Raw genomic sequence first — 26251 nt, 5'->3', positions numbered from 1 at the left:
GATTCTAACCCAGGACATTTGGCTTCTGGGCCATCGAACACCCGCATCCAGGCCTTTTGAGGTTGACTAACTTAAGAGCCGGCTCCGCCTCTGCAGGAGTTGCCTCCCAAAAGGCAGAAATACGATTGCGCAGACGAACAGAACAGCCCAAGTTCTTCACCCAGGTTCCCGCGGGATCAGGAGCCTTCAACATTTCTCAAGGAATGCAGTTTTGCCCACAGATGCTTCGAAAACCCAAGTTTCCTGATCATTGGTATGACACACCCAGGATTAAGCGAGCGTATGCGAGAAGCGCTCTGCAAACCGCCAGGCGAACGGCAACGAAGAGGCAGCCTCGGAAACAATACCTGAATGAGGCGGGGGCTGAAGAACTTGCTGACAATGGGCACCGGTCAATGCTCGGGGGCGGGCGGGGATGCTCCAGAAGGGCTCCAGTCCTCCCCGCGGAGACGGCGGAGCCCCAAGTGTGCGTTTCTGGGGCGCCGAGGTCTGAGGGGGACCGGGAGAGCCAGGTCGGTCTTAACACGCCCCCAGACCCCTCTTAACACGGGCGCGGGGCCCCTGCAGCCTGCAGCCCCTCTCGGCCCAGCCCGCTGCGTGGCGTCGCGTCCGCGTCCGGAAGGCCCCACGGCCCGCCGCCGCCCCGAGCCCCTAGCCCTTCTCGGAGGCCACCCCTCGCCCGCAGCCCGCCCGACGGCTGCTTACCTGCGCACCCGGCGTCCTCTTCTTCTTCCCTCCGGAGGCTACTGGAGCCGACCGGCGGTGCCGCCCCTCCCTCCCCGCCCTCGCCCGCCCCGCCCCTCGGAGCCGGAACTGCTCCAGCTCCCGCCCTTCTGCCCGCCTTCCGCGGCCCCCTGTGTGGTGTCACTTCCGCCAGCGCCCGACGGCGCGCCGGGAGTCTGGGTCTCGCGAACGCGCCAGGAGCGTCCCTATAGCCGGGAACGCGCCTCGCGGATGAGAACACATTCGTCGCGCGTCGGCAGTGGAGGTGTCTGCCTCAGCCCTTGTCGCCTTCCCTCGCGCTCTCTTGCACTCTCTCGGAGCCGGTTGGGATCCCCCTCGGAAGTCCCCTGGCCTGGGGCCAGGAGGACCCCTCTGCGTCTTGCGTCCGCCAGGCCCAGCGCGAGCGGCGCAGCACCGGCGATGGGTTCTCCCTGAGGAACTCCCGGCGCCAAACAGGGATGAAGGGGCCGCCCCAGGCTTAGGCCCCGCCGCGGCCTGGAGCCGGAGTCGTTACCCTGAGGCCGGAGCCGCCGCCACCCGCAGCCGCCGTCAGACCAGCTGCCAGCAGTCACCATGCCTTGGCCGTTTTCGGAGTCTATTAAGAAGAGGGCCTGCCGGTACCTTCTGCAGAGGTACCTGGGTCACTTTCTGCAGGAGAAGCTGAGCCTGGAGCAGCTCACCCTGGACCTGTACCAAGGCACAGGGTCCCTCGCCCAGGTCCCCTTGGACAAATGGGTAAGAGCTGTCGGGCAGCCAGCCGGGCGGGGCTCGCTCCCCTCTTTAGGGCGCTTTGAACTAGTGCCATCCAAGATTGGTGACAGTCAGTCCCTCCTTGGGAATTGTTTGGACCCGAGTGTGGCACGGCTCAGAGAAATGTGTTAGAGTGTTGTTTAATCTGTTTGTAACAAGTTTGCTCTCCTGAATCACGTGTTCCGGAAACTTAACAGATGTAATGGAATCTACACTATGGGAATAATTGAGTCAGTGCTTCGGGGGGTCTATGAAGCAGGCTCAATAGGTCCGTGGGAGGCGGTGACCAGAACTGTCCCTTGGGATGTGAGGGGCCGCAGGGTTTTGTGGCAAACAAACCCTGCCTCGTGGGATGACGTTCTGGAACGATTAAGGATGCAGAGGACCTCTGGATGTCAGAATCCCTAGTTATTGGTTTTGGGTTGGCTACTTGCACACCATGTTTGCCTTGTTTGTCATCGTGCAGCGTTTGGCATCTGGAAGAAAGTTAGGTGAAGGCCTCCTGTGCCGGTTTGCCTGCTTTTGCTTGATTATATGTTTACAAGATAGGTTTGTGTACACAGCCTGTGAATGGTCGTGTGGCCCTAGTAGTGCTGTTGAGTTATGCTTCTTTGCTCCACGTGACAGATCGTAAAAGCAGGTGTTGCAAAAGCGCTGAAGCTGCAATTTTCAGACATTTTAAAACCTGTCTTCTACTTGTCATCTAGAGGCTGTGAGTTCACTCATTGCTATACAGGTGCTTCATCTGAATTTCAACTCACCACATACAGTTGTACCTGCATTTGTGTGTTCAATGCGTAGTATTTTACTTAAAGTATATTCACTTTTGGGTTTGACAGGAATAGAGTGGCTTCTACCCTTTGCCCAACCCTTACTTCCTTAGCCACAGAAAATCTTAAATTGTGGAAATACCTTATTATGACCCTCAAGTGAATTTGTGCTACAGACTGTAAATCAGTATATAATTTTATCAGTATGTACATGACTTAAACTAGGGAGAGTACACAAGATAGTGGAAAGAGCCCTGGTTTGAGAGCAGTAAGACCCAGTCCCTCACCAGGAGGTGAGAGTCCTACCCTTGGAGAGACTCTCCAGTCCACCACAATTAGCCAAGTGATAATGGACTTAGCAATTCACCTGAGTTCAGTCAACACTAATGGAGCATACACTTCATCTCTGTGTCGTATTATGGTATGGTATTGCTGTAATTCTTTAAAAAGATAGGGATTCTGATGTATAGTTTTGAATTCCACGACCCATGATTCTATACTTTTGGTACAGTTATGAATAGATTATCTTGAAAAAAGAGGGTTCAAGATTTATTAATGCCTTTTGTGGGTGGAAGGACTTTATATGCATTATTCTTTAATGACTTTAACCCTATAAGGTGGGCATTAATATTTCCATTTTACAGATGGAGTTAAGCAATTTGCCCTGTCACACATCTAGCAAGTATTACATCACATGGCCTAAGATCAAAAGAAAGGCAGTTAATGTTTATTGAGTATGTATTTATGTCAGGCATTGTACTAGGCACTTTCATTTGTGAGGTGTTATTTAGTCCTTATGGGAAGTCAGAGGTAGTGATATTTTAACTTTATAGTTTGAGTTCAGAAGCATTGGCAAAATGATTTTTGACAAAACTTAATCTGAGGATTATGTTTTGTTCTTGATGGGTGGGTTTTGTAAACTAAAATAATGTTAAAGCATCCAGTAAACATTTCCTGTTGCTGATTTTTTATTTTCATGTGCTGTGTTGATGGTTAGGATAAATCTTGGTGTAACCCTTAGATACAGCTATTCAGAGTTCTGATTCCAAATTCAGTTTATTTTGACACTTGATTTTTTTTTTTTTTTTTTTTTGGTAGAGGATTCTCTTGCTTTGTTGCCAAGGCTGGTCTTGAACTCCTGGTTTCAAGTGGTCCTCCCACTTCTGCCTCCCAAGTGCTCAGATTACAGGCATGAGCCACAGGACCCAGCCAGATACTTGATTTTAATGACTTTCATGACTGGAAAAAAGGTACTTTCAGAGATTCTTAGACCCTAATGGAAAAACTGATCCTAATTGAAGAATTGCTCTACTCCTAATGTTTCAATTCTGAATGATCAATTATGTGAAGAATTGTGTTGAACTTGGCGGTGACATTCCTTTCATTCCTGATCTCAATCAGTTTTTCTGTTACTATGACTAATTGACATTGCATATATACACACAGGTTTAAAATTCAATTTTTCAAGCTCTTTGTTCAGAAAACTTAGATTGGTTGAAATAGTCTTTACATGTTTTTAAACATTTTGTAAACTATATAGATAATGACTTAAAAAATAAGCAATGTTTTTAATAGACATTGTTTTCGGCAACAAAATTATGGAACAATGGAAACATTTCCAAATACAGTTTTTCAAATGCTCTCCTCATAGTACAAATAGTCTTTGAAAAGTGGTTGCTTTCTTACTCATTATTAAAGTGCTATCTTTATTTTGAAAAGACAGATTGTGTTTTGTTTTTTGGAAAATATCTGCTAGGGAGCATGTACCACTGATAGTCCTTGTCATAAATACATAAACAGTCAGTGGAGAATTCTTCTCTGTGTAAAAGGAAAATGCTTATCTTTAAATCCAACCCTTACACACTTGGCCGTAGGAGAGACCAGGAAACCAGAAAGTAATTGCCATTCACTGTATCTTTACAAAGATTCTACTGTTTAAAGATCTGTTTTTATTCTGTAGAATGTATGCGGAAATGTTTCAGTGTGCAGAAGTGGAAGGAACATCCAGCTGAGGGCACCACTCTTAATCCTTCCCTGTTGTGGAACTACTAGTCTTCTCTTTGTACCAGTTTGATATGTGGCCTGAAGGAAGGTGCCAGTGCCCATTTGTATATTAAATATAAGTACAACTTTTTAATCTAAATTTGGAAAATGTGGAATGTCTCATTTTCTTCTCACATCCTTATGAATCATCTGATAATACTTTAGGATATATACATCCAGTTTTGGAGATTACTACCTTAAATGTAGCATGAAGTGGAGGGAGGAATAGAGGCAAGGGGTTTGGGATTGTTCCATCATTGGAATAGGCTGTCTAAAAATTTCATAAACTCCTTGTCCCTAGAAGTGGTTGAAATGGCAAAATGTTGAAAGGAGGAAATTCTATTTGGGTGGGAAGTTGGATTTAATGACTCATTCCTATTTAACTCTTTATGACTGTGCCTTTATTTTTGTTTTTTAAATGGAATTTCTTTCATTAATCGATTCAATACATTTATTGAGCTCTTAGCATGTGCCACTGGGAGGGGCTGGGGGATATAGCAGTGAACTAAACAAAGACCCTTTTCTTACACGAGCTCAAGAAGATAGACATTAACAATTTATTACACTGAGGCCTTTTATTTTATTTTATTTTTGAGACAGGCTCTCACTCTGTCACCCAGACTGGACCGCAGTGGCGTGATCTAGGCTCACTGCAGCCTCAACCTCCTGGGCTCAAGTGATCCCCCTTCCTCTCCTCCCCTCCCTGCAGTAGCTGGGACTACAGGTGCTTGCCACCACACCTGGCTAATTTTTGTGTTTTTTTTTGTAAAGACGGGGTTTCGCCATGTTGCCCAGGCTGGTCTCGAACTCCTGGACTCAAGCAGTCTGCCCACATCGGCCTCCCAAAGTGCTGGGATTACAGGCGTGAGCCACCTTGCCTGGCCACTGAGGCCTTTTAACTTCAGTTTAATAATGTTTCGATTGCTGCTTATATTCTCTTGGTGTTTAATAAAATCATCTTCAGTTCAAGAAACATTGATTACTGATTGTCTGTCAAAGGCCACCTGGAGACTAGAATGTTCCCTTCACTTTTTCTGTTTATATGCGTGAAACTCATTGGTGATAATTGAAAGCATAATGCTCTTAAACAGAATAATAAAAAGCTCTAAAGGACTCTATAGTGGGACATTTATTTGCTGAGTAGTTCAGGTGGCTCCACTTTTAGTTTAAGAGTTATTTTCTTGTAGTATAGTGGTGACTGAAAAAAAAAAGAAATACTTCATAGGACTGGTGAGGAAACACTTCATAGGACTGGTGTGGAAAATGTTGCTTGAGCCAAGTAGGTTGAGAATTTTTACTACTCATACATTATAGTAGCCTTGGATTTTCACAGGATGACTGAATTTCAGGGTACCTTATGCTACAAGATACATGGGATTTTGCCTAAGTGGTTATAAGACTGGACATAAATATAACCTATTTAAACATCTTATACTTAGGGAAATTATTTTGTAGCTTAGGGGTACAATGTAAATTATGAAACTGTTGACTCTCCAAAACTGTTAACATTTACCAGTTTTTTTCTTTTTCTCCTTTTGTTTTTTTAGAGACAGTCTATGTTACCCAGGCTGGAGTACAGTGGTGTGATCAGCTCACTGCAGCCTCAAATTCATGGGTTCAAGCGATCCTCTAGTCCAGCCTCCTGAGTAGGTGGGGATTACTGGTGCACACCACCACATCCAGTTAATTTCTTTTAATTTTTGTGGAGACCAGATTTCACTATGTTGCCCAGGCTGATCTTGACCTCCTGGGCTCAAGTGATCCTCCCACCTCAGCCCCCGCAGTTGCTGGAATTATAGGCATGAGCCACCATACCAGGCCCCTTTAATATTACTCTTCACTGCTGTAATAAACCTTTCTGTATTTAGAGGTTTAAGTTTATTTCAACTTCTCTGCCACAAAATTGGGACAGAAAACTTGGTGTTTACTGAGAAGAGTTCCATCAAGTCCCGTTTCTTACATGGTTGTCTGAGGTTGACAGCTCTCCACTTTGCAAAAGCTAAGTCATTGCCTACATGTGCTTTAAAACACTGTTAGGTTTTTAATTGTTCATTTTTTACTGTAAAATTATTATATGCTCATTACAAAAAATTCAAACAGTAAAGAAATATATGAGGTATGAAGTAATAGAGCTTAATCCCATCTCTTCCGGAGATGATAATATGGTACAAAAGTTTCAAACTTTTAGTTCTGGAAATACTTAATACATGAAGCAAGCAGTTCTACGTACTTTTTTTTTTTGAGACGGAGTCTCGCTCTGTCCCCAGGCTGGGGTGCAGTGGCGCGATCTCACGCCACTGCAAGCTTCCGCTCTCCCTGGGTTTACGCCATTCTTCTGCCTCAGCCTCCTGAGTAGCTGGACTACAGGCGCCTCCACCTCGCCCAGATAGTTTTTGTATTTTTGTGAGACGGATTCCACCGGGTTAGCCAGGATGGTTCTTGATCTCCTGACCTCAGATCCGCCCGCCTCGGTCCTCCCAAAGGTACTGGGATTACAGGCTTGAGCCACCGTGCCCGGCTACTTAACTTTTTAAGTATTTTATGATGGGCCATTTTTTTTTTTAATGGAATGTGTCAGACATTCTTAAAAAAAAAAAAAAAAACTTTGAAAAAATCTGAAAAACACAAGTAGAGGGAAGAACCTTGATGTCCGTAACTTGTGGTACCTAGTTGCTGTGAAATAGGAAATTCTAGAGAAGGAGCAGGTTTTCTCCACTGTCTGGAGTTGGGAGTGGGAGGGGGAGATTGAGATTGGAGAGAGAATAAGTTTTACTATATTGATTTTTGAGGGGACTTTAGAATGTGGGGCTTTAGAATGTGGGGGCCTTAGATTCAGGTAGAGAGGCTCAGGAGGCACTGGGAAGTATAGGAAGATTGCAGTTGTGAAGATACGGGAGTTATCCGAGTGTCAATAGTGAATAACACAGTGGGAGGAGATGGAACTGCACAAAGTGCATGGGTAGTAAGTAGATTAGCTTGAAAAACAAAAAAGGCTGAAGATGAAACTTAGATGAACTCCAACATGTTAAGTTGTAAAGGATCAGAAAAAAGACTGAGATGAAGTGTTATAGAAGTCAAAGAAAGTTAGAATTTCCTCTACCTAGGAACTAGGTAGAGATGAGAATTCAAGAAAGACGAGGACTGAATATTGTTCATTGCATTTGTCATTTTAATGGTGGTTACGAGCAGTTTCAGAGGAGCTGAGGGTTAGAAGGTCACTTGTAGTTTGCAGTTTGAGCAGATAGCTATCTTGACAAAGAGAAAATGGGGTTGATGGCTAGGGGAAACATGGAGCAAGGTAGGGGTTTTAGTTTACTTTTGAAGATAATAGTAATCATTTATTAAATACCTTCCATCTCTATATACTGTACTGTGTGGGTGCTTTTACATACATTATCTCACTCTAAATTGGGTACTAACTTTCCATTGACTGTGAGGTTAAATAACTTACTCAAGCTTAGTATTAAACAGTGCAGCAAGATTTGAAACCTGTCTTTCTGACTTCTATATCTTTTTTTTTTTTTTTGTGCACCACACTGCCCCAGATTCAAGAAACTTGAGCTTCTCAGACATAACAGCACTGGGTTCACCTGGGAATTTGCTGACATTCAGGCTTCTGGCTCCTTCCATACAGATTTTGGCTCTAGAAATTCAGGAATCTGCATTTTTAATAAACATCCTAGGAGATTCTGATACATGTGGTCCTTGACTGCGTTTTTAAAAGCACTTGCACTAAAGGAATGGAGAATTTTTCCATTGTGTTTTAAAAGCTTGTTTTATGAGCCAGCCCCAGACCAGTACTACATTAAAAAAAATTATGATATGTTAACACATGATTTTGCTTAGCCTCCTGCAAAATCTTCCATTGTGAAAATATATTTCTCTTTTTCTTGTTGTGTTTCTGCAGTGATTAATTGAAGACCTTTTGCAAATTACTTAGTTTTTCTGATCCTCAATTGCCATATTTGTAAAGTAGGCACAAAAATACCTAATTCAGAGGGTTATTGTGAAGATTTAATGCAGGTATAAATGTGGGTATAAAATAGTACACTCTGGTGTCCTGTATGTAGTAGGTGCTAATTAAATGTTAATCTAAATTAGCTAATGCCCTTTTTTTTTTTTTTTTTTTTTTTTTTTTGAGACAGAGTCTCGCTCTGTCGCCCAGGCTGGAGTGCAGTGGTATGATCTCGGCTCACTGCAAGCTCCGCCTCCCGGGTTTATGCCATTCTCCTGCCTCAGCCTCCCGAATAGCTGGGACTACAGGAACCTGCCACCACGCCCGGCTAATTTTTTTTGTATTTTTGGTAGAGATGGGATTTCACTGTGTTAGCCAGGATGGTCTCGATCTCCTTACATTGTATCCACCTGCCTCAAGTCTCCCAAAGTGCTGGGATTACAGGCATGACCCACCGCGCCCGGCCAGCTCATGCACATTTTTATGCTCTGTCTTATCTCGATTTGAATTCTGATGCCTTGGTTTAAACTAATAAAGATGTATTCTTTGCCTACTTAATCTATGGAACTATGTATTAAAAAGAAACATAAAATTTAATGTTTGCTTTTCTTCATATTGTCAAGCACACCTTGAGTTCCTTTACAGAGCTCATCATTGTACTAGGTAGGTACTGTGAAAGAGAACAATGGCCCACATTTACAAAGTGTTTGCTTAGTACCAGGAACTATTAATATGTTGGTAGTTTTATATATATTACCTCATTAATGGTCACAGTAACTCTGTGGCGTTACTATTTCTATTTTATGGATGAGGAAATTGAAACTTGGAAATTAAGGATCTGTTCAAAGCCACCCAGCTAGCTAGTAAGTAACCTGAACATATGCTGTTTTAAAGGAGTGGGCTTCTCACACCTGCAACTATCTGATCTTTGACAAACCTGACAAAAACAAGCAATGGGGAAAGGATTCCCTGATGGTGCTGGGAGAACTGGCTAGCCATATGCAGAAAATTGAAACTGGACCCCTTCCTTACACCATAAGCAAAAATCAGCTCAAGATGAATTAAAGACTTATAAAACCCCAAACTATAAAAACCCTAAAAGAAAATCTAGGCAATACCATTCAGGACATAGGCATGGGTAAAGATTTCGTGATGAAGTTGCCAAAAGCAATTGCAACGAAAGCAAAAATTGAGAAATGGTTATCTAATTAAACTAAAGAGCTTCTGCACAGGAAAAGAAACTATCATCAGAATGAACAGACAGCCTACAGAATGGGAAAACATTTTTGCAAGCTATCCATCTGACAAAGGTCTAAAATTCAACATTTACAGGGAACTTACACAAATTTACAAGAAAAAAACAACCCCATTTAAAAAGTGGGCAAAGGACGTGAACAGACACTTCTCAAAAGACAACATACATGTGACCAACAAGTGTGAAAAAAAGCTCAACATCACTATCATTAGAGAAATGCAAATCAAAACCACAATGAGATACCGTCTCTCACCAGTCAAAATGGCTATTATTAAAAAGTAACAACAAAAACAAAACATACATGCTGGTGAGATTGTGGAGAAAAAGGAATGCTTTTACACTGTTGATGGGAGCATAAATTAGTTTAACCATTGTGGAAGACAATGTGGTGATTCCTCAAAGACCTAGAGGTAGAAATACCATTTGACCTAGCAATCTCATTACTGGGTATATGCCCAAAGGAATATAAATTGTTCTGTTATAAAGATATATGCACGCTTATGTTTATTGCAGCACTATTCACAATAACAAAGACATGGAATCCACCCAAATGCCCATCAGTGATAGACTGGATAAAAAAAGTGTACATATACACTTTTTGTGTATGTTTACATATGTACTACTATGCAGCCATAAAAAGGAATGAGATCATGTCCTTTGCAGGCACGTGGATGGAGCTGGAAGCCATTATCCTTGGCAAACTGATGCAGGAACAGAAAACCAAATACTGCATGTTCTCAAGTGGGAGCTGAATGATGAGAACACATGGACACATGGTGGGAACAACACCCACTGTGGCCTGTCAGAGGGTGAGGAGTGAGAGGAGGGAGAGCATCAGGAAGAATAGCTAATGGATTCTGGGCTTAATACCTAGGTGAGCGGATGATCTGTGCAGCAAACCACCATGGGACACATTTACCTATGTAACAAACCTGGATGTAGTACACATGTATCCCTGAACTTAAAAGTTGGAAAAAATAAATGAAGGAGTGGTCTTTAAACATGTTAGCCCAATTATCTCTGAAAATGTTTTTAAAAACTTCATATTCCTTGTATGTTAGAATTGACTTACTTTTAAATTATAATTTTAAATAGTTGTAGAGAATAACTTCTGTTTAAATATTGATATTAAAATATAACTTTTTTCATCCAGTGGGATTTAAAAATCATACACATTATCCATTAAAAAATGCTTGAACAATCTCTTCATTGAAGTTGGAAATTTAACGTTGTATTTTTTTCCATTGAACTCCTATGTCCATTTTACTTTCTTTGCAAGATTCTGTTGTAATTGATATAGTTTATGCTTGTCTTTTATTGATCATGCTGTTATTTCTCTACAATAAAAACATTTATAAATTGAAATTGTTTATATTACATTTTTTTCTGTTGCCATTAGGCTTTCTTTTGCATTAAGCAAATATTTTCTAGTGTAACATTTTAATTCCTTTAATGATTATATATGTATAATTATTTTGAGACAGAGTCTCGCTGTGTCTCCCTGGCTGGAATGCAGTGGCACAATCTTGGCTCACTGCAACGTCAGCCTCCCGGGTTCCAGCGATTCTCATACCTCAGCCTCCCGAGTAGCTGAGACTACAGGCCCATGTCACCATGCCTGGCTAATTTTTTGGGTTTTTAGTAGAGATGGGGTTTCACCATGCTGCCCAGGCTGGTCGTGAATTCCTGAGCTCAGGCAGTCTGCCCGCCTCTGCCTCTCAAAGTGCTAGGATTACAAGTGTGAGCCACTATGCCTGGCCCAGAATGTATTTTTAAATTGTTTCGTAGGGGTTGCTCTAGGGCTTACTATATTCATTTTATCAGTACAGTCATGGGTTGCTTAACGACAGGGATATGTTCTGAGAAATGGGTCATTAGGCAGTTTTGTTGTGTGAACATCATAGAGTGTGCTTGCCTAAACCCAGTGGTATAGCCTACTGTATATATAGGCTATGCAGTACAGCCTATTGCTCCTAGGCTATAAACCTGCACAGCATGTTACTGAATACTGTAGGCAACTGTGACACAATGGTATTTGTGCATCTAAACATAGAAAAGGTATGTACAAATATGGCATAAAATAAAATTTAAAAAAGATAAAAGTTGATATGGCTGTATGGAGCACTTAACCATGAATGGAGCTTGCAGGACTAGCAATTCCTCCGAATGAGTCAGTGAGTGAATGTGAAGGCCTAGGCCATCACTCTCCACTACTGTAGACTTTATAAACACTGTACACTTCGGCTAGACTATATTAATAAAGGCATCTTTCTTTTTCAATAATAAGTTAACCTGAGGTTACATTAACTATAAACTTTAAAATGCTTTAAACTTTTGTTTCTTTTGTAGTAACATTTAGCTTAAACACATTGTACAGCTATGCAAAAATATTTTTTCTTTATGTTCTTATGCTATAAGCATTTTTTTCTATTTTAATTTTTTTTTTTTTACTTTTAAACTTTTTTGTCAAAACTAAGACACAAACACACACATTAGCCTAGACCTACACAGGGTCAGGATCATCAATGTCACCACCTTCTACCTCCACATCTTGTTCCACTGGAAGGTCTTCAGGGACCCTAACATGGATAGAGCTGTCCTCTCCTCTGATAACAATGCCTTCTTCTGGGTACCTCCTGAAGGACCTGCCTGAGGCTGTTTTACAGTTAACTTTTTTTTTTTTTTAAGTAGGAGTATATTCTAAAATAATGATTAAATAGTATAGTATAGTATAGTTATTAAATACATAAGCCAGTAGCATGGTTGTTTATTATCACTCTCAAGTATTACGTACTGTATGTAACTGTTTGTGCTAGACTGGCAGAGCAAGAGGTTTATTTACATCAGCATCACCACAGACATGTGAGTAATGTGTTTTGCTATATCGCCTTATGATGGCTATGATGTCACTAGGTGATAGGAATTTTTCAGCTCCATTATAATCTTACAGGATCGCTATCCTACATATGGCCTGCCGTTGACCAAATGTCCTTCTGTGATGCATAACTTTATTTCCTTCAGAAAATCATGGGGCTTTAAGTGTTACTTTTCTTCTGGATTGTGTTGTAATTGCAATTATTGTTAAGTGTATAGTTGATCAAAACAGTATAAATTTATGCATTTTGATAATTAAGATCAAAACGGTATAAATTTATGCATTTTGATAATTACCCTTTTTTTTTTTTTTGAGACAAAGTCTTGCTCTCTCACCCAGGCTTGGGTGCAGTGGGTGATCACAGCTCACTGCAGCCTTGAGCTCCTGGGATTGAGCGATTATCCCTACCTTAGCCTGTCAAGGAGCTGGGACTACAGGCATGGGCTACCATGCCATCTAATTTTTGTATTTTTGTATTTTTTGTTTGTTTGTTTGTTTGTTTTAGATGGAATCTCGCTCTGCTGCCCAGGCTGGAGTGCAGTGATGCAATTTCAGCTCACTGCAACCTCCGCCTCCTGGGTTCAAGTGATTCTCCTGCTTCAGCCTCTCTAATAGCTGGGATTGTAGGCATGGGCCACCATGTCCGGCTAATTTTTGTATTTTTAGTAGAGATAAAATACACCATATAGGCATGGGCCACCATGTTGGCCAGGCTGGTCTCAAACTCCTGACCTCAGGCGATCCGCCTGCCTCGGCCTCCCAAAGTGCTGAGATTACAGGCTTGAGCCACCGCGCCTGGCCAATTTTTGTATTTTTTGTAGAGACAGAGTTTCACCATGTTGCCCAGGATGGTCTCAAATTCCTGAATTCAAGCCATCCTCCTGCCTCAGTCTCCCAAATTGCTGGGACTACTGGCATGAGCCACTGTACCCAGCAAACATATAAACTTCTATTGGAAATGCATTTCTTAATGATAGAGGTTGGTTGTGATCCCCTCCTCCCTAATTTGTTAGTGCATCCGTAGGTGAATATGCTTAGAGCTGGAATTCAGTAGGGCTCAGCATACATTTTATTCTAAATTTAAAAAATAGATACAAGCTTGAGAAATACCGATGTTATAAATCAGTAGATGAGAACTGAGAGATTTTGCAGGAGCAACATCACTTAGTTCTTTGAATTTCTGAGTGTCATGCCAAAAAAAAGTATAAGATGGGAAAAGATAGAAAATGTACTGCTAGCCCTGTCTGGAGGTTTTTATACCTTAGACAGTACATAAGGGAGAATTTCTGAAGGGAGAAAAATACGACTTTTTTGGCTAAGTGGGAGAAGGAAGATTGTACGAGGAACTATGGGACAGGAGACCCAGCGTAATGCCACCACTGTCTGTAGTCTGCTCAGTCAGTTTTAGGAAAGAATATGTCTGGATGTTTATACCTTAAAACCATCCATGCCCATGTACTACTGGGAAAGTCTTTAGGATTAAACAAATATCAGCATGAAGAAAGCCTTTTAAAGTAGTAATCTCCAAAAATAAAACAAGTTGATCCAAGTCTCACTATTCAACACTAGGGTGTAATACGACAAAGAATGATAATACTACCCTATGCAATATAGCATGCAGGAAGCACTTTACATATAAGCTGGCATTTAATAAATATTTGTTATTTAAATTTGAAAAGTAAATTGTCTTAAAAAAATTGCATTTATGTTCATTCTGCCTGTCTCCTGTTGTAGTCTGGTTTGCCCCACCATGCCACTGAAATTGCTTTTAATGGGATCACCAGTACTTTAAATATCACTTGAGTACAGTAGGCATTTACAAATCTTGGACTTCTTGTTAGCTTTTGTTGAGCTTGACCACTTTTCTCTGTCATGTTGTTTTTCCACGATTTTCTGGGACATGAACCTCTTTCAATTTTCCTTCTACCTCTCTGCTTTTTTCTAGTTTCTTCTGCATGCTCCTCTTTCAAAATCCTTTTCTTTCTTTCTTTCTTTCTTTCTTTCTTTCTTTCTTTCTTTCTTTCTTTCTTTCTTTCTTTCTTTTTTTATTATACTTTAAGTTCTAGGGTACATGTGCATAACGTGCAGGTTTGTTACATATGTATACTTGTGCCATGTTGGTGTGCTGCACCCATCAACTCGTCAGCACCCATCAATTCAAAACCCTTTTCTTAATATTGGTATCTGTGAGTTCTGTCTTAAGCCTCCTCTCATTTTACTCTATAAAAGTTCCCAAACATTTCTCTCCTCATGCTGTGGCTTCAGTTACTCATTTGTTTATTATTTTATTTTATTTTTGAGACAGGGTCTTACTAAGTTGCTCAGGCTGGAGTGTAGGGGCACAGTCTTGGCTCACTATAACCTCTGCCTCCCGGGCTTAAGCATTCCTCTCACCTTGGCTTCTCGAGTAACTGGGATTACAGGCATGCACCACTATGCCTAGTTAATTTTTGTATTTCTTGTAGAGACAGGGTTTTGACGTGTTGCCCAGGCCGGTGTCAAACTGCTCAGCTCAAGATCCTCCTACCTCAGCTTCCCAGTGTTGGAGTTAAAGGCTTGAGCCACCATACCCAACCCATCCTGTGTGTTTGTAATGTTAATCTGTATCTCCAGCCCAGATGGCTCTCCTGAGCTCTAGCTGGAGGAAGCTCCAGCTTCCTCCTTAGCACCTGTACGTAGATGTCTCCTTAAATGTGTACTTTGGAACTGAACTTCTCATCTTCCCTCTAACCTGCTTCCCTGTGTTTCTGTATCTCAGTAAATGATACCTCTGTCTAAGCAATTGCCCAAGCCAGCCTCCTGAGTGTCATTCATAATTCTTCCTTTCCTTTACCCCTCATAATGCCAATTAATTATTCTACTTCCTAAATATGTTACAAAAATTTATCCACTTCTGACTGTCCTCAGTGTTGCTATCTGTGCCAAACCAACTTCTCTAGCTTCTGTTACTCATAACAACCTTCCTGGTGGCATCTTCACTTCATGCTGTACATGGCAGCTGAAGGGGCCCACTCAAAGTTTGAATCTCATCATGGCATCCTTGCTTAAAGCCCTTCAATGGCTTCACATCACCCTTGAGATAAATTTCAGACTCTTTAACATGCATTACAAGGCTCTTTGGATCCTACTCTTCCTTATCTACATAGCCTTGTCTCTGGGTCTTCGCCCTGGCACACTAAAGCCTAATGCAACTTTTCTTTTTCAAATACTGTGGTGTATCAAATATGTGTGCGTGTATTTCCTTGACTTCTGCTTTCTTCGAATCCTTCCACATGCTTTGTTTTTGCCTGGACCATTTTGCCTGATTAACTCCTTCTAGTTCTCTGGTCCCAGCTTAAAATAGCACTCCTTCAGGTGGGCTGCCTTGAATCTGCCGGTTAGGTTCTATTAAGTGTTCAAATAGCACAGTGTATTTCCTCTATATGTAATCATCACACTTTAATTACTTGTCTCTTTCATAGTATACTATTTTGTAAGCTTAGCAAGGACCGGGATCATCTTTATCTTGGTCTCTGCTTTCTGTTTAATTTTTAACTTTCAATTTTTGTGGGTACATAGTAGGTGTATATATTAATGGGGTACATGAGATATTTTGACACAGGCATACAATGCCTAATAATTACATCAGGGTAAAAGGGGTATGCATCACCTCAAGCATTTATCGTTTGTGTTACATATAATTCAATTGTGCTCTTTTAGTTATTTAAAAATGTACAATAAATTATAGACTGTAGCCACCATGTTGTGCTGTTAATTACTAGATCTTATTCATTCATTCATTCATTCATTCATTCATTTTTTTTTTCTTTTTTTTCTTTTTGAGATGGAGTCGCCTGTCACCCAGGCTGGAGTGCAGTGGTGTGGTATCGGCTCACTGCAGCCTCCGCCTCCTGGGTCCAAGTGATTCTTCTGTGTCAGCCTCCCAAGTGGCTGGAATTACAGGCACGTCCTACCATGCCTGTCTAATTTTTGTAATTTTAGTAGAGATGAGGTTGCACCATGTTGGCCAAGCTGGTCTCGAACTGCTGACCTCAAGAGATCTGTCTGCCTCAGCCTCCCAAAGTGCTGGATTATAGGTGTGAGCCACCATGCCTTGGCCCTTGGGCTTATTCATTTTAACGATATTTTTGTACTCATTAACCATACCCCCACCCTACTACCCTTCCCAGCCTCTGGTAACCATCCTTCTACTCTCTATTGCCATGAGTCCAATTGTTTTAATTTTTAACTTCCATAGGTAAGTGAGAACATGCAAAGTTTGTTTTTCTGTGCCTGGCTTATTTCATATAACATAATGACCTCTAGTTCCATTCAGGTTGTTACAAATGACAGGATCTCATTCATTTTTATGGCTGAATTGTACTCCATTGTGTACATGGACCACATTTTCTTTATCCATTAATCTGTTAATGGACACTTAGGTTGCTTCCAAATCTTGGCTATTGTGAATATTGCTGCAATAAACATGGGAGTGTGGATATCTCTTCGATAAACTGATTTCCTTTTTTAGGGGCTATACCTAGCAGCGGGATTGCCGAATCATATAGTAGTTCTATGTTTAGTTTTTTTGAGGAACCTCCAAATTGTTCTCCATAGTGAGTGTAATAATTTACAATTCCACTAACAGTGTGCGAGGGTTGCCTTTGCTCCACATTCTCTCTAGTATTTGTTACTGCCTGTCTTTTGGATAGAAGCCATTTTAACTGGGGTGAGATGATATCTCGTAGTTTTGATTTATGTTTCTCTGATGATCAATGAACACCTTTTCACATGCCTGTTTGCCATTTGTATGTCTTCTTTTGAGGAATGTCTATTCAAATCGTTTGCCCATTTCTTAGCAGGATTATTAGATTTTTTTCCTGTAGAGTTGTTTGAGCTCCTTATGTATTCTGATTAGTAATCTCATGTCAGATACATAGTTTGCAAATATTTTCTGCCATTCTGCAAGTTGTCCCTTCACTTTGTTAATTGTGTCCTTTGCTGTGCAGAAGCTTTTTAACTTGATGTGATCCCACTTGTCCATTTTTGCTTTGATTGCCTGTACTTGTGGAAGTCTCTGCTTTCTTTATACCTAGGGCCTAACACATATGGGGGCATATTTGACGCCTTTGAATAAGTTCACAACTTTGTGTTCTTGTTCTTGTGATTCAAAATGAACCTGTTTTTTTCTCCTTAGTGTCTCAATGAGATCTTGGAGTCGGCAGATGCACCCTTAGAAGTCACTGAAGGATTCATTCAGTCAATTTCCCTGTCAGTTCCATGGGGCTCTTTGCTGCAGGATAACTGTGCACTAGAAGTGAGAGGATTAGAAATGGTCTTCCGGCCTAGACCTCGCCCAGGTTGGTGTGTTGTATGTTTCTGTTTTGTGTGTTTCTATTTTCATTCTTCAGAGACTGGGAAAGTAACCTGATTACATTAAATTTAGTATTTAATTTATTATTTTGCTTTGTATTTGTGAAATTTTCCATTGATAATACATTACGACTTGGCTCTTTGTATAATGTACATGTTTACACATTTAGAGTTGTTTCTTTCCCTGATTATTCACAAAAACTTTAGTATACAGATTATTTGGTTTATTTAATTATTTGTTACCAGTTACCTAAAATGAGACTTGGGTTTTAAAGATTCAAAATTATTGTGCCAGAAAGCAAGGAAGAATGCTCAAAGATTGATGGAGAAATGTTAAAGGGACACAGGATTGGGTGTCAAGGGGCTTCCATTGGCCCAATTTGGGAAAATTTGAGTATTACAAAGAATGATGACAGTAATGGTTTGTAACACATGAAATAAAAAATCTCTAGGACCATACTGATACAGATAAATAAGTATGTAAGGTGGACAGGGAGAAGGAATGCTCTTCTTTATAGCAGAATAGCTACTTGTAAATATAGAAAAACATGATAGAATTAGATAGAATTGACAATCTAGGTATGTTGGTATGCAATGATAGAATTATAATCCCAAGTGCTGCCCAAAACATGGAAGTTTAAATTATATTTAGTAGAGTTAAAGTGAAATTCTGTATTTTGAAAACTGACATTGCATGCATGGAAATCGTCTTTAGTAATCTGGCATTTAATTTACAAGATTATTCTATCTTTTAACCATGATTAGTGGATATAATATTTTTCTGTGGGAAGGCAAACTTTCAAATATTTTTCTCTTTAAAACATTCCATTAGAAAGACTTTTAAATTCCATTTTGGAAGGCAATAATTCTTGCAATCTCTGTCACTTTGCTTTGAATAATGTAGGGAAGTGTGGGGAGAATTTTCTCATGAGGGAAGATCTGGAAATGATTTTTCACATCTCATATGCTTCCTCCTCCAAGGATGCTCTTTTATTTTATCTACATTTATACTAATTTCCAAAGCCTGTATCATCTGCTACTTCTGCCACATTTCCTGTTAATTTTCTCAGCTAGAAGGGAAGAATTAACTAAAGAAGAATTAATCTCTTCTTTTAGCTTTCATAATGTTTTCTGTTGACATTCAGTAGTTGTCTACTAATCGTATCTTATTTCTTTATATAGTAGGTTCTCTGAGGGCAGAATTTACTATTATTTTTTCTACTTTCTACAGCAGAGTTAGCAAACTGTAACCTGCAGGCCAAATTGATCCTGTCATCTGTTTTTGTTAATAAAGTTTTATTGGAACACAGCCATGCTTATTTGTTTATTTACTTTAATGGCTGTTTTGCGCTCTAATATGAGAGTTGAGAAGTTGTGATATAGACCATATGGTCCACAAAATAGAAAATATTTACTGTCTGACCCTTTACAGAAAAAGTTTGTCAACCCCTGCTTATAATATTTAGAACAGTTCCATGCATCTGTAGGATACCCATTAAGTATTTGTTGAATGAATACATTAATTGATATTTGGTAAAATATAGCATGTTATGAGAGCACATTCTCTGGACTTTTTTCTGTGATTTTTTTTTTCTTCTTGGTTATTATAAGGTGATATTTAAATCTCAAGAGTACTTTCTAGAATATTGTGTACCTGGGTAATACCATGATGTTAAAAATCTCTTAAAGGATTAAGAATTTATCTATTTGAAATGTGTTATTTTAAGAACTGGCATTGTTATAACTCTGAGAAATTATTTAGGATTAATTTATATTTTCCGCAGCAACTGGTTCTGAACCTATGTATTGGTCAAGTTTTATGACCAGCAGTATGCAATTGGCAAAAGAGTGTCTTAGCCAGAAACTAACAGATGAACAAGGAGAAGGATCCCAGCCTTTTGAAGGACTTGAAAAGTTTGCTGAAACCATTGAAACAGGTTTGGTTTTATGGAGAATTTTTTTAAAATTTAGATTTGATTTGGTAGTTTCGTGCCTTCGTGTAATAAGCTTTGTATAAGGCAAATCCATTGGAATGGATTTTTAAAAGAATTACTGTTCCCACTTCAGAACTTTAGAATGGAGGTATTTTAAATATTCCATTTAATTGCGTGGTTTTTTTTTTTTTTTTGTACCTTAGTTTCTCCATTTATTACGCTTGCATAGTGAATGGATTAGAATACAACAAATAGTGTTAGTCATTATCCCAAGCATCTGTTGAGATGTAACATGGTTAAGTGCTCAGTAAGGCAAAATATTTATCACAAAACTCAGGATTTAAGGATTTTAATGGAAAGAAATTCAGCTTCTTTATTTTGTAAACGAAAGTTCTTATCAAACTTTATTTCTTTGGAAGTTTTTATTTAGTATATATGTGGTCTCTTATGTTGACAATTACTTGTTCACTTTAGTACTAAGAAGAGTAAAAGTCACTTTTATAGATACTGTTTTGAGAATTGAACATGTGCCAGAAAATTCCAAAACTGGAACTGCACTTGAAATTCGAATAGAAAGGTAAGAATTCTTATGTCTGAAAATAAATGACCCTATTGTAACTCTTACATTACATTTTCAGGGAGGTTTTGGAGATTAGAGGTAATGATATGAAAATATTGCATAATTTCAGAGTATAGTGCTGCTCTTCAAGTTGTGTTTTAATTTTATTATTCTAATTCCATTATTGAAAACTTGAAAGTGCCAGTTGCGGTATAATTACGTCTAATACCATGTTGAATTTAAAGCAAGTTATTCTGTTTTAGTAGTTAATAGCAAATCAGAATAATAAGCATTTGAGTGCCACTAAATTTAAGGCATTCCTGTGGGAAAGTTTCAGTTTTTTCATATTAACAATGCAATATTTAGGCATATTTCATTAACATGAAAGACATTTTTGTTTTGCTGTGCTTAATCTAAGTGCTGCTTTAGTGAGAAAGGCTAAGGCCACTGTTTTGAGGATCCTGTAAGGATTATGTTAAGGTCAATACGCTCAATATTTACTTAATATAAATACATGGGTTTTAGTTTTCTGTGTATGCCCACGTGAAGCCCTTATACATAGCTGTAAAGCAAGGTTAATTTACATACATACACCTAAGCATTGATTTGAGGGAGTAACTGGTCACCCATGTGTTAATGCTGTATGAACTGCCAACAGAAATGAGCAGGATGAAGCGCGTACACTGCATGAGCACCAGAGACACTTCGTACATGGATCTACTGGGAGTCTCTACTGAATTTTAAGCAGCGGTGTTATGGTTTCTGTCTTTCACAAAACACCTATTAGTAAAACAGTTATTGTTAGCAGATCTGTGGAATTAGGGTCCATTGCCTTAAATAGTAGATTTTTAAAAATCTAAAATCTCATGCATTTAGAACCACATTATGTGTTTTGTTTAAACTAAAAATTAGTCACATGTAGGAATTCAAGAAATGTCTTTTGTGACTTGGAGCCAAATGCTGTCACACTGTTACCAAGAGATATTTTGTGGGGGAGTACAGGAATTGTTTTCCTTAAAACTAACTTTAGGGAGTTAGTTTTTTTTCTCTCAATTTAAGCCTCATAAAGTTACCTTTTTGGAGTTAAGACCTCTTCATGAAAATATTTACGGTAGTGAAGCACGGTGAGACTGACCCACATTATAGGCATATTCTAAGAAGTGCTAACACTTGAAAAAACCCTTTAACTTAACAAAGCTGTGCATTTCTTATTGTAAATAGGTTTTCTAGGAGCTTTTGTAAATGCTTTTAAAAAAAATTTCAGAACTGTATACTGTGATGAAACTGCTGATGAATCCTCAGGAATTAATGTGCATCAACCCACTGCTTTTGCTCACAAGTTACTTCAGCTCTCTGGAGTGTCTCTCTTCTGGGATGAGTTTTCTGCATCAGCAAAATCTTCCCCAGTGTGTTCAACTGCACCAGTGGTAAGAAAACAAAACAAAACCCTAAAACCATAATCAAAGATTTTTTAAAAGGTTTAAATGGGGGCTATTAAATTTTACTAGGATATATAATATGTCTGAATGAGTCTCTGTCTTGAGATTTAATGCAAATATTCAGTAATGGTAATATGTATTTCAGAGATTTGAAAATACTAATATTTATATTCCTACCAGTGTGCTGTGTATTAGTCTGAAAGAGAAATGTTGGGTTCTGTATGTTGGGGGGAAATGGTGAAGTTGAGTATCCCTTATTCAAAATGCTGGAACTGTGTTTCAGATTTTGAATATTTTATAGATATAATGAGATATCTTGGGGATGGGACCCAAGTCTAAATACAAAACTCATTTATGTTTTTTTTTTTTTTTTTTTTTTTTGGAGAGAGTCTCCTGTCGCCCAGGCTGGTGTGCAGTGGCGCAATCTCGGCTCACTGCAGCCTTCGCCTCCTGGGTTCAAGGGATTCTTCTATCTCAGCCTCCTGAGTAGCTGGGATTACAGGCACCTGCTACCATGCCCGGCTAATTTTTGTATTTTTAGTAGAGACGGGGTTTTGCCATGTTGGCCAGGCTGGTCTCGAACCGCTGACCGCCTCCCTCAGCCTCCCAAAGTGCTGGGATTATAGGCATGAGCCACCACGTCTGACCCATTTATGTTTCATATATGCCTTATACACATAACCTGAAGGTAATTTTATAAAATATTTTCAATAATTTTGTACATGAAACAAATACTTGACTGCAACTCATCATGTGAGGTCAGGTGTATTTTCCTGACCTTGTGGTAGTGTCATGTTGGCACGCAAAAACTTCTGGATTTTGGAGCATTTTGGATTTTGAGTTTTTGGTTTAGAGATGTTTAGCCTATATTACATCTATTTTTTTTTTTCAATAAAAACTGGAAATTAAGCAGTGTTCAAATTTACCTTACATAGTGACTATATTGATGAAACTTTATTCTACAAATCGTATCTTTAAAAAGCTTTATAATTAAGGAACTCTGTTAAATCCCTTCCGAGAGGAGAGTCTTTTTATAAGTCAGTCACTCTATAATTTGCCTTTCATGTTATTTTACAAATCAGATTTTCTTAATTATACAGTGCCCATTAGGTTTTCTTACTGGTGTAACTTGAAGAGATAGTGTGCTTTTTTTCATGAAGTCCTTTTTCATGATTTGCTTTTATTACCAGTGGACTGCTAACATATTACTGTGTTTCCTTTTAGCTATAAGATACTGGTTTGTCCATTGTAACATCATACAGTTTTACATGTCAAATATTTTATTCTTCTTAAGTTGACATTTATATTTTACGTTTCATTTTATTTATGTAAAGTATTTTAAATAATTATTTTTGTCACTTTATTTTAGGAAACTGAGCCAAAGCTGTCACCTAGCTGGAACCCCAAAATTGTTTATGAGCCACACCCACAGTTAACTAGAAATTTACCAGAGATAGCACCCTCTGACCCAGTGCAGATTGGAGGGTTAATTGGTAGGTTGGAGTTGAGTCTCACGTTGAAACAGAATGAAGTACTTCCTGGAGCTAAGGTCAGTGTTTGTTTCACTTTCTATAGTAAAACCAAAGTAAAAGTACAAGTATTCTTTATTCAATGCAGTGATTCACTGATCACTGCAGATTATCCTGTCTCTAGTGTACCGCTGTCACTGAGTTAGCATTTTTACTCTCTGTTGATGTTTCTATCCTAGGTCACAAAATTTACGTGAGGACTGCCTTTGCCCTACTGTTGCAGCTCAGGTGTTATAAAGAGCTGCCTTCTACACTCACTCTCCCCTATTCCGACAATTTGAAACCGAGAAACCTCTCTTTTTGGTATTAGGCGTAGTTTCATTAGTTCAGATGACTAGGAATTTATTTAAAAAATTCTTTCTATTGTCATAAAATTAAGTTTAAAGGAAAAGAGATTTGGCAAGCAAGAATTCTGTAGAAGATGTTTTAAAATTATATATATGTAAAATATCTACCCATCTCTTTTGAACAGAATGACCATTTTATATAGTTGTATAATATTTGTGAAAAGAGAGACTTTTCCCATTGTCTCATAGCTTTAAAAAGTTTTGACATAAAATAAACCTATATAATATATCATCTTTACTTTTTGTTTTTGAGATGGGGTTTCCCTCTGTTGCCCAGGCTGGAGTGCAGTGACAAGATCTTGGCTCACTGCAGCCTCAGCCTCCTGGGCTCAAACAACCCTCCTGCCTCAGCCTCGCAAGTGACTGGGGCTACAGGCACATGCCACCATGCCTGGCTAAATTTTGTATTATGTTTTTTGTAGAGACAGGGTCTCGCTATGTTGCCGAGGCTGATCTCGAACTTCTGGGCTGAAGCAGTCCTTCTTGCTCAGCTTCCCAAAGTGTTGGAATTATAGGCATGAACCACCTCACCAGGAACCTTTACTATTTTTAAGTGTAAGTTAAGTGATAATCAGTATATTTATATTCTTTTTCCCTTCATTTCCCCACTGTTCCCAGCCTCTGGTAACCATCAGTCTACTCTGAATATTCGTGAGATCCCCTTTTTTAGCTCCTGCCTATGAGTGAGAATATGCGTTGTCTCTTTGTGCTTGACTTATGTCACTTAACGTAATGACTTCTAGTTCCATTCATGTGGTTACAAATGACAGGACTCCATTATTTTTTATGGCTGAATAATATTCCATTGTGCATATATACCACATTTTCTTTATGCATTCATCTGTTGATGGATATTTAGGATGAGTCCATATTTTGGCTGTATTCACACACATCATACTATGTGAATAGTGTGCTGTAAACGTGGCAGTGCAGATATCTCTTTGGTATATTGCTTTCCTTTCTTGCGGGTATATACCTAATGTGGAATTGCTGAATCATATGGAAGTTCTATTTTTAGTTTTCGTTGTTGTTGTCCCTTTGTTTTCTTTTTCCAAAAATTTCAATGGTTTTTGGGATACAGATGGTTTTGATTACGTAGATGAGTTCTTTAGTGGTAAATTCTGAGATTTTAGTGTACTTGTCACCTGAGCAGTGTACGGTATACTCCATATGTTGTCTGTTATCCCTCACCTCTCTCCTAAACTCCCCTCCTCCTGAGTCCCCACAGTCAATTATATACCTCTGTATGTTTTTGCATTCTCATAACTTAGCTCCCACTTGTAAGTGAGAACATACGGTGTTTGGTTTTCCATTCCTGAGTTCCTTAACTTATCATAATGGCCTCCAGTTCCATCCAAGTTTCTGCAAAAGACATTATTTTGTTCCTCTTTATGACTGAGTAGTATTTCACTGTGTGTGTGTGTATGTGCAATGTTACAATATATTTGACTGTGTGGTACTATATATATATGTGGGTGTGTATATGTATGTGGTGTGTATATGTATTGTGTCTTTATATGTACATGGTGTGTATATGTATGTGGGTGTGTATATATAGTGTATATATGTGATATACACCACACACTGTGGAATTGCTGGCTCAAATGGTAGATCTACTTTTAGTTCTTTTTTTTTTTTTTTTTTTTTTTTTTCATTTTTTTTTCTGAGACGGAGTTTCACTCTGTCGCCCGGGCTGGAGTGCAGTGGCTGGTTCTCAGCTCACTGCAAGCTCCACCTCCCGGGTTTATGCCAATTCTCCTGCCTCAGCCTCGAGTAGGCTGGGACTATACAGCGCCGCCACCTCGCCTTCCGGCTAGTTCTTTTTGTATTTTTTTAGTAGAGACGGGGGGGGTTTTTACCGTGTAGCCAGGGATGGTCTCGATCTCCTGACCTTGTGATTCCGCCCGTCTCGGCCTTCCCAAAGTGCTTGGGATTTACAGGCTTGAGCCCCGCCACCGCGCCCGGCCTACTTTTAGTTCTTTAAGGAATTTCCATACTGCTTTCCATAGTAGTTGTACTAGTTTACATTCCTACCAGCAGTGTAACAGTGTTCGTTTTTTATGACATCTGTCCCAACATCTATTGTTTTTTGACTTTTTAATTATGGCCGTTCTTGCAGGAGTAAGGTGGTATCTCATTGTGTTTTTAATTTGCATTTTCCTGATGATTAGTGATGTTGAACATTTTTTCATGGTTGTTGGCTATTTAAGTATCTTCTTTGAGAAATATATAATCATGTCCCTTGCCCGCTTTTGGATGGGATAATTTTTTCTTGCTGATTTGTTTGAACTCCTTGTAGATTCTGGATATTAGTCTTTTGCGGGACGCATAGTTTACATATATTTTCTCCTGCTCTGTAGGTTGTCTGTTTACTCTGCTGATTATTTCTTTTGCTGTGCAGAAGCTTTTTAATTTAATCAGGTCCCATTTATTTTGTTTTGTTGCGTTCGTTTTGGGGTCTTAGTCATGAATTCTTTGTCTAAGCCAATGTCCAGAAGAGTTTTCCAATGTTTTCTTCTAGAATTTTTATGGTTTCAAGTCTTAGATTTACATCTTTGGTCCATCTTGAGTTGATTTTTGTATAGGGTGAGAGATGAGGATCCAGGTTCATTCTTCTACATGTGGCTTGCCAGTTTTCCCGGCATCATTTATTGAATAGGGGGTCTTTTAAACAATTTATTGTTTTGCATTTGATGAAATTCAGCATCCCTCTATGATAA

At 39.4% G+C, this 26251-nt stretch overlaps 1 protein-coding gene across 1 annotated transcript in view; it reads left to right on the top strand.

Moving 5' to 3' along the window:
* The first annotated feature begins 1296 nt into the window (after positions 1-1296).
* Positions 1297-26251, top strand: part of ATG2B (autophagy related 2B) — an 83015-nt gene continuing 58060 nt past the window's right edge. Inside the window, 6 exon segments of the mRNA XM_017857928.1 lie at positions 1297-1458; positions 17548-17710; positions 19508-19660; positions 20132-20234; positions 21481-21643; positions 23025-23204. Coding sequence (XP_017713417.1) covers positions 1297-1458; positions 17548-17710; positions 19508-19660; positions 20132-20234; positions 21481-21643; positions 23025-23204 — 924 coding nt within the window.

Source organism: Rhinopithecus bieti, unplaced genomic scaffold (genome assembly GCF_001698545.2).
Source record: "Rhinopithecus bieti isolate Rb0 unplaced genomic scaffold, ASM169854v2 scaffold_41913, whole genome shotgun sequence".
NCBI classification, from domain to species: domain Eukaryota; kingdom Metazoa; phylum Chordata; class Mammalia; order Primates; family Cercopithecidae; genus Rhinopithecus; species Rhinopithecus bieti.
This window is presented reverse-complemented; position numbering and strand designations above follow the sequence as displayed.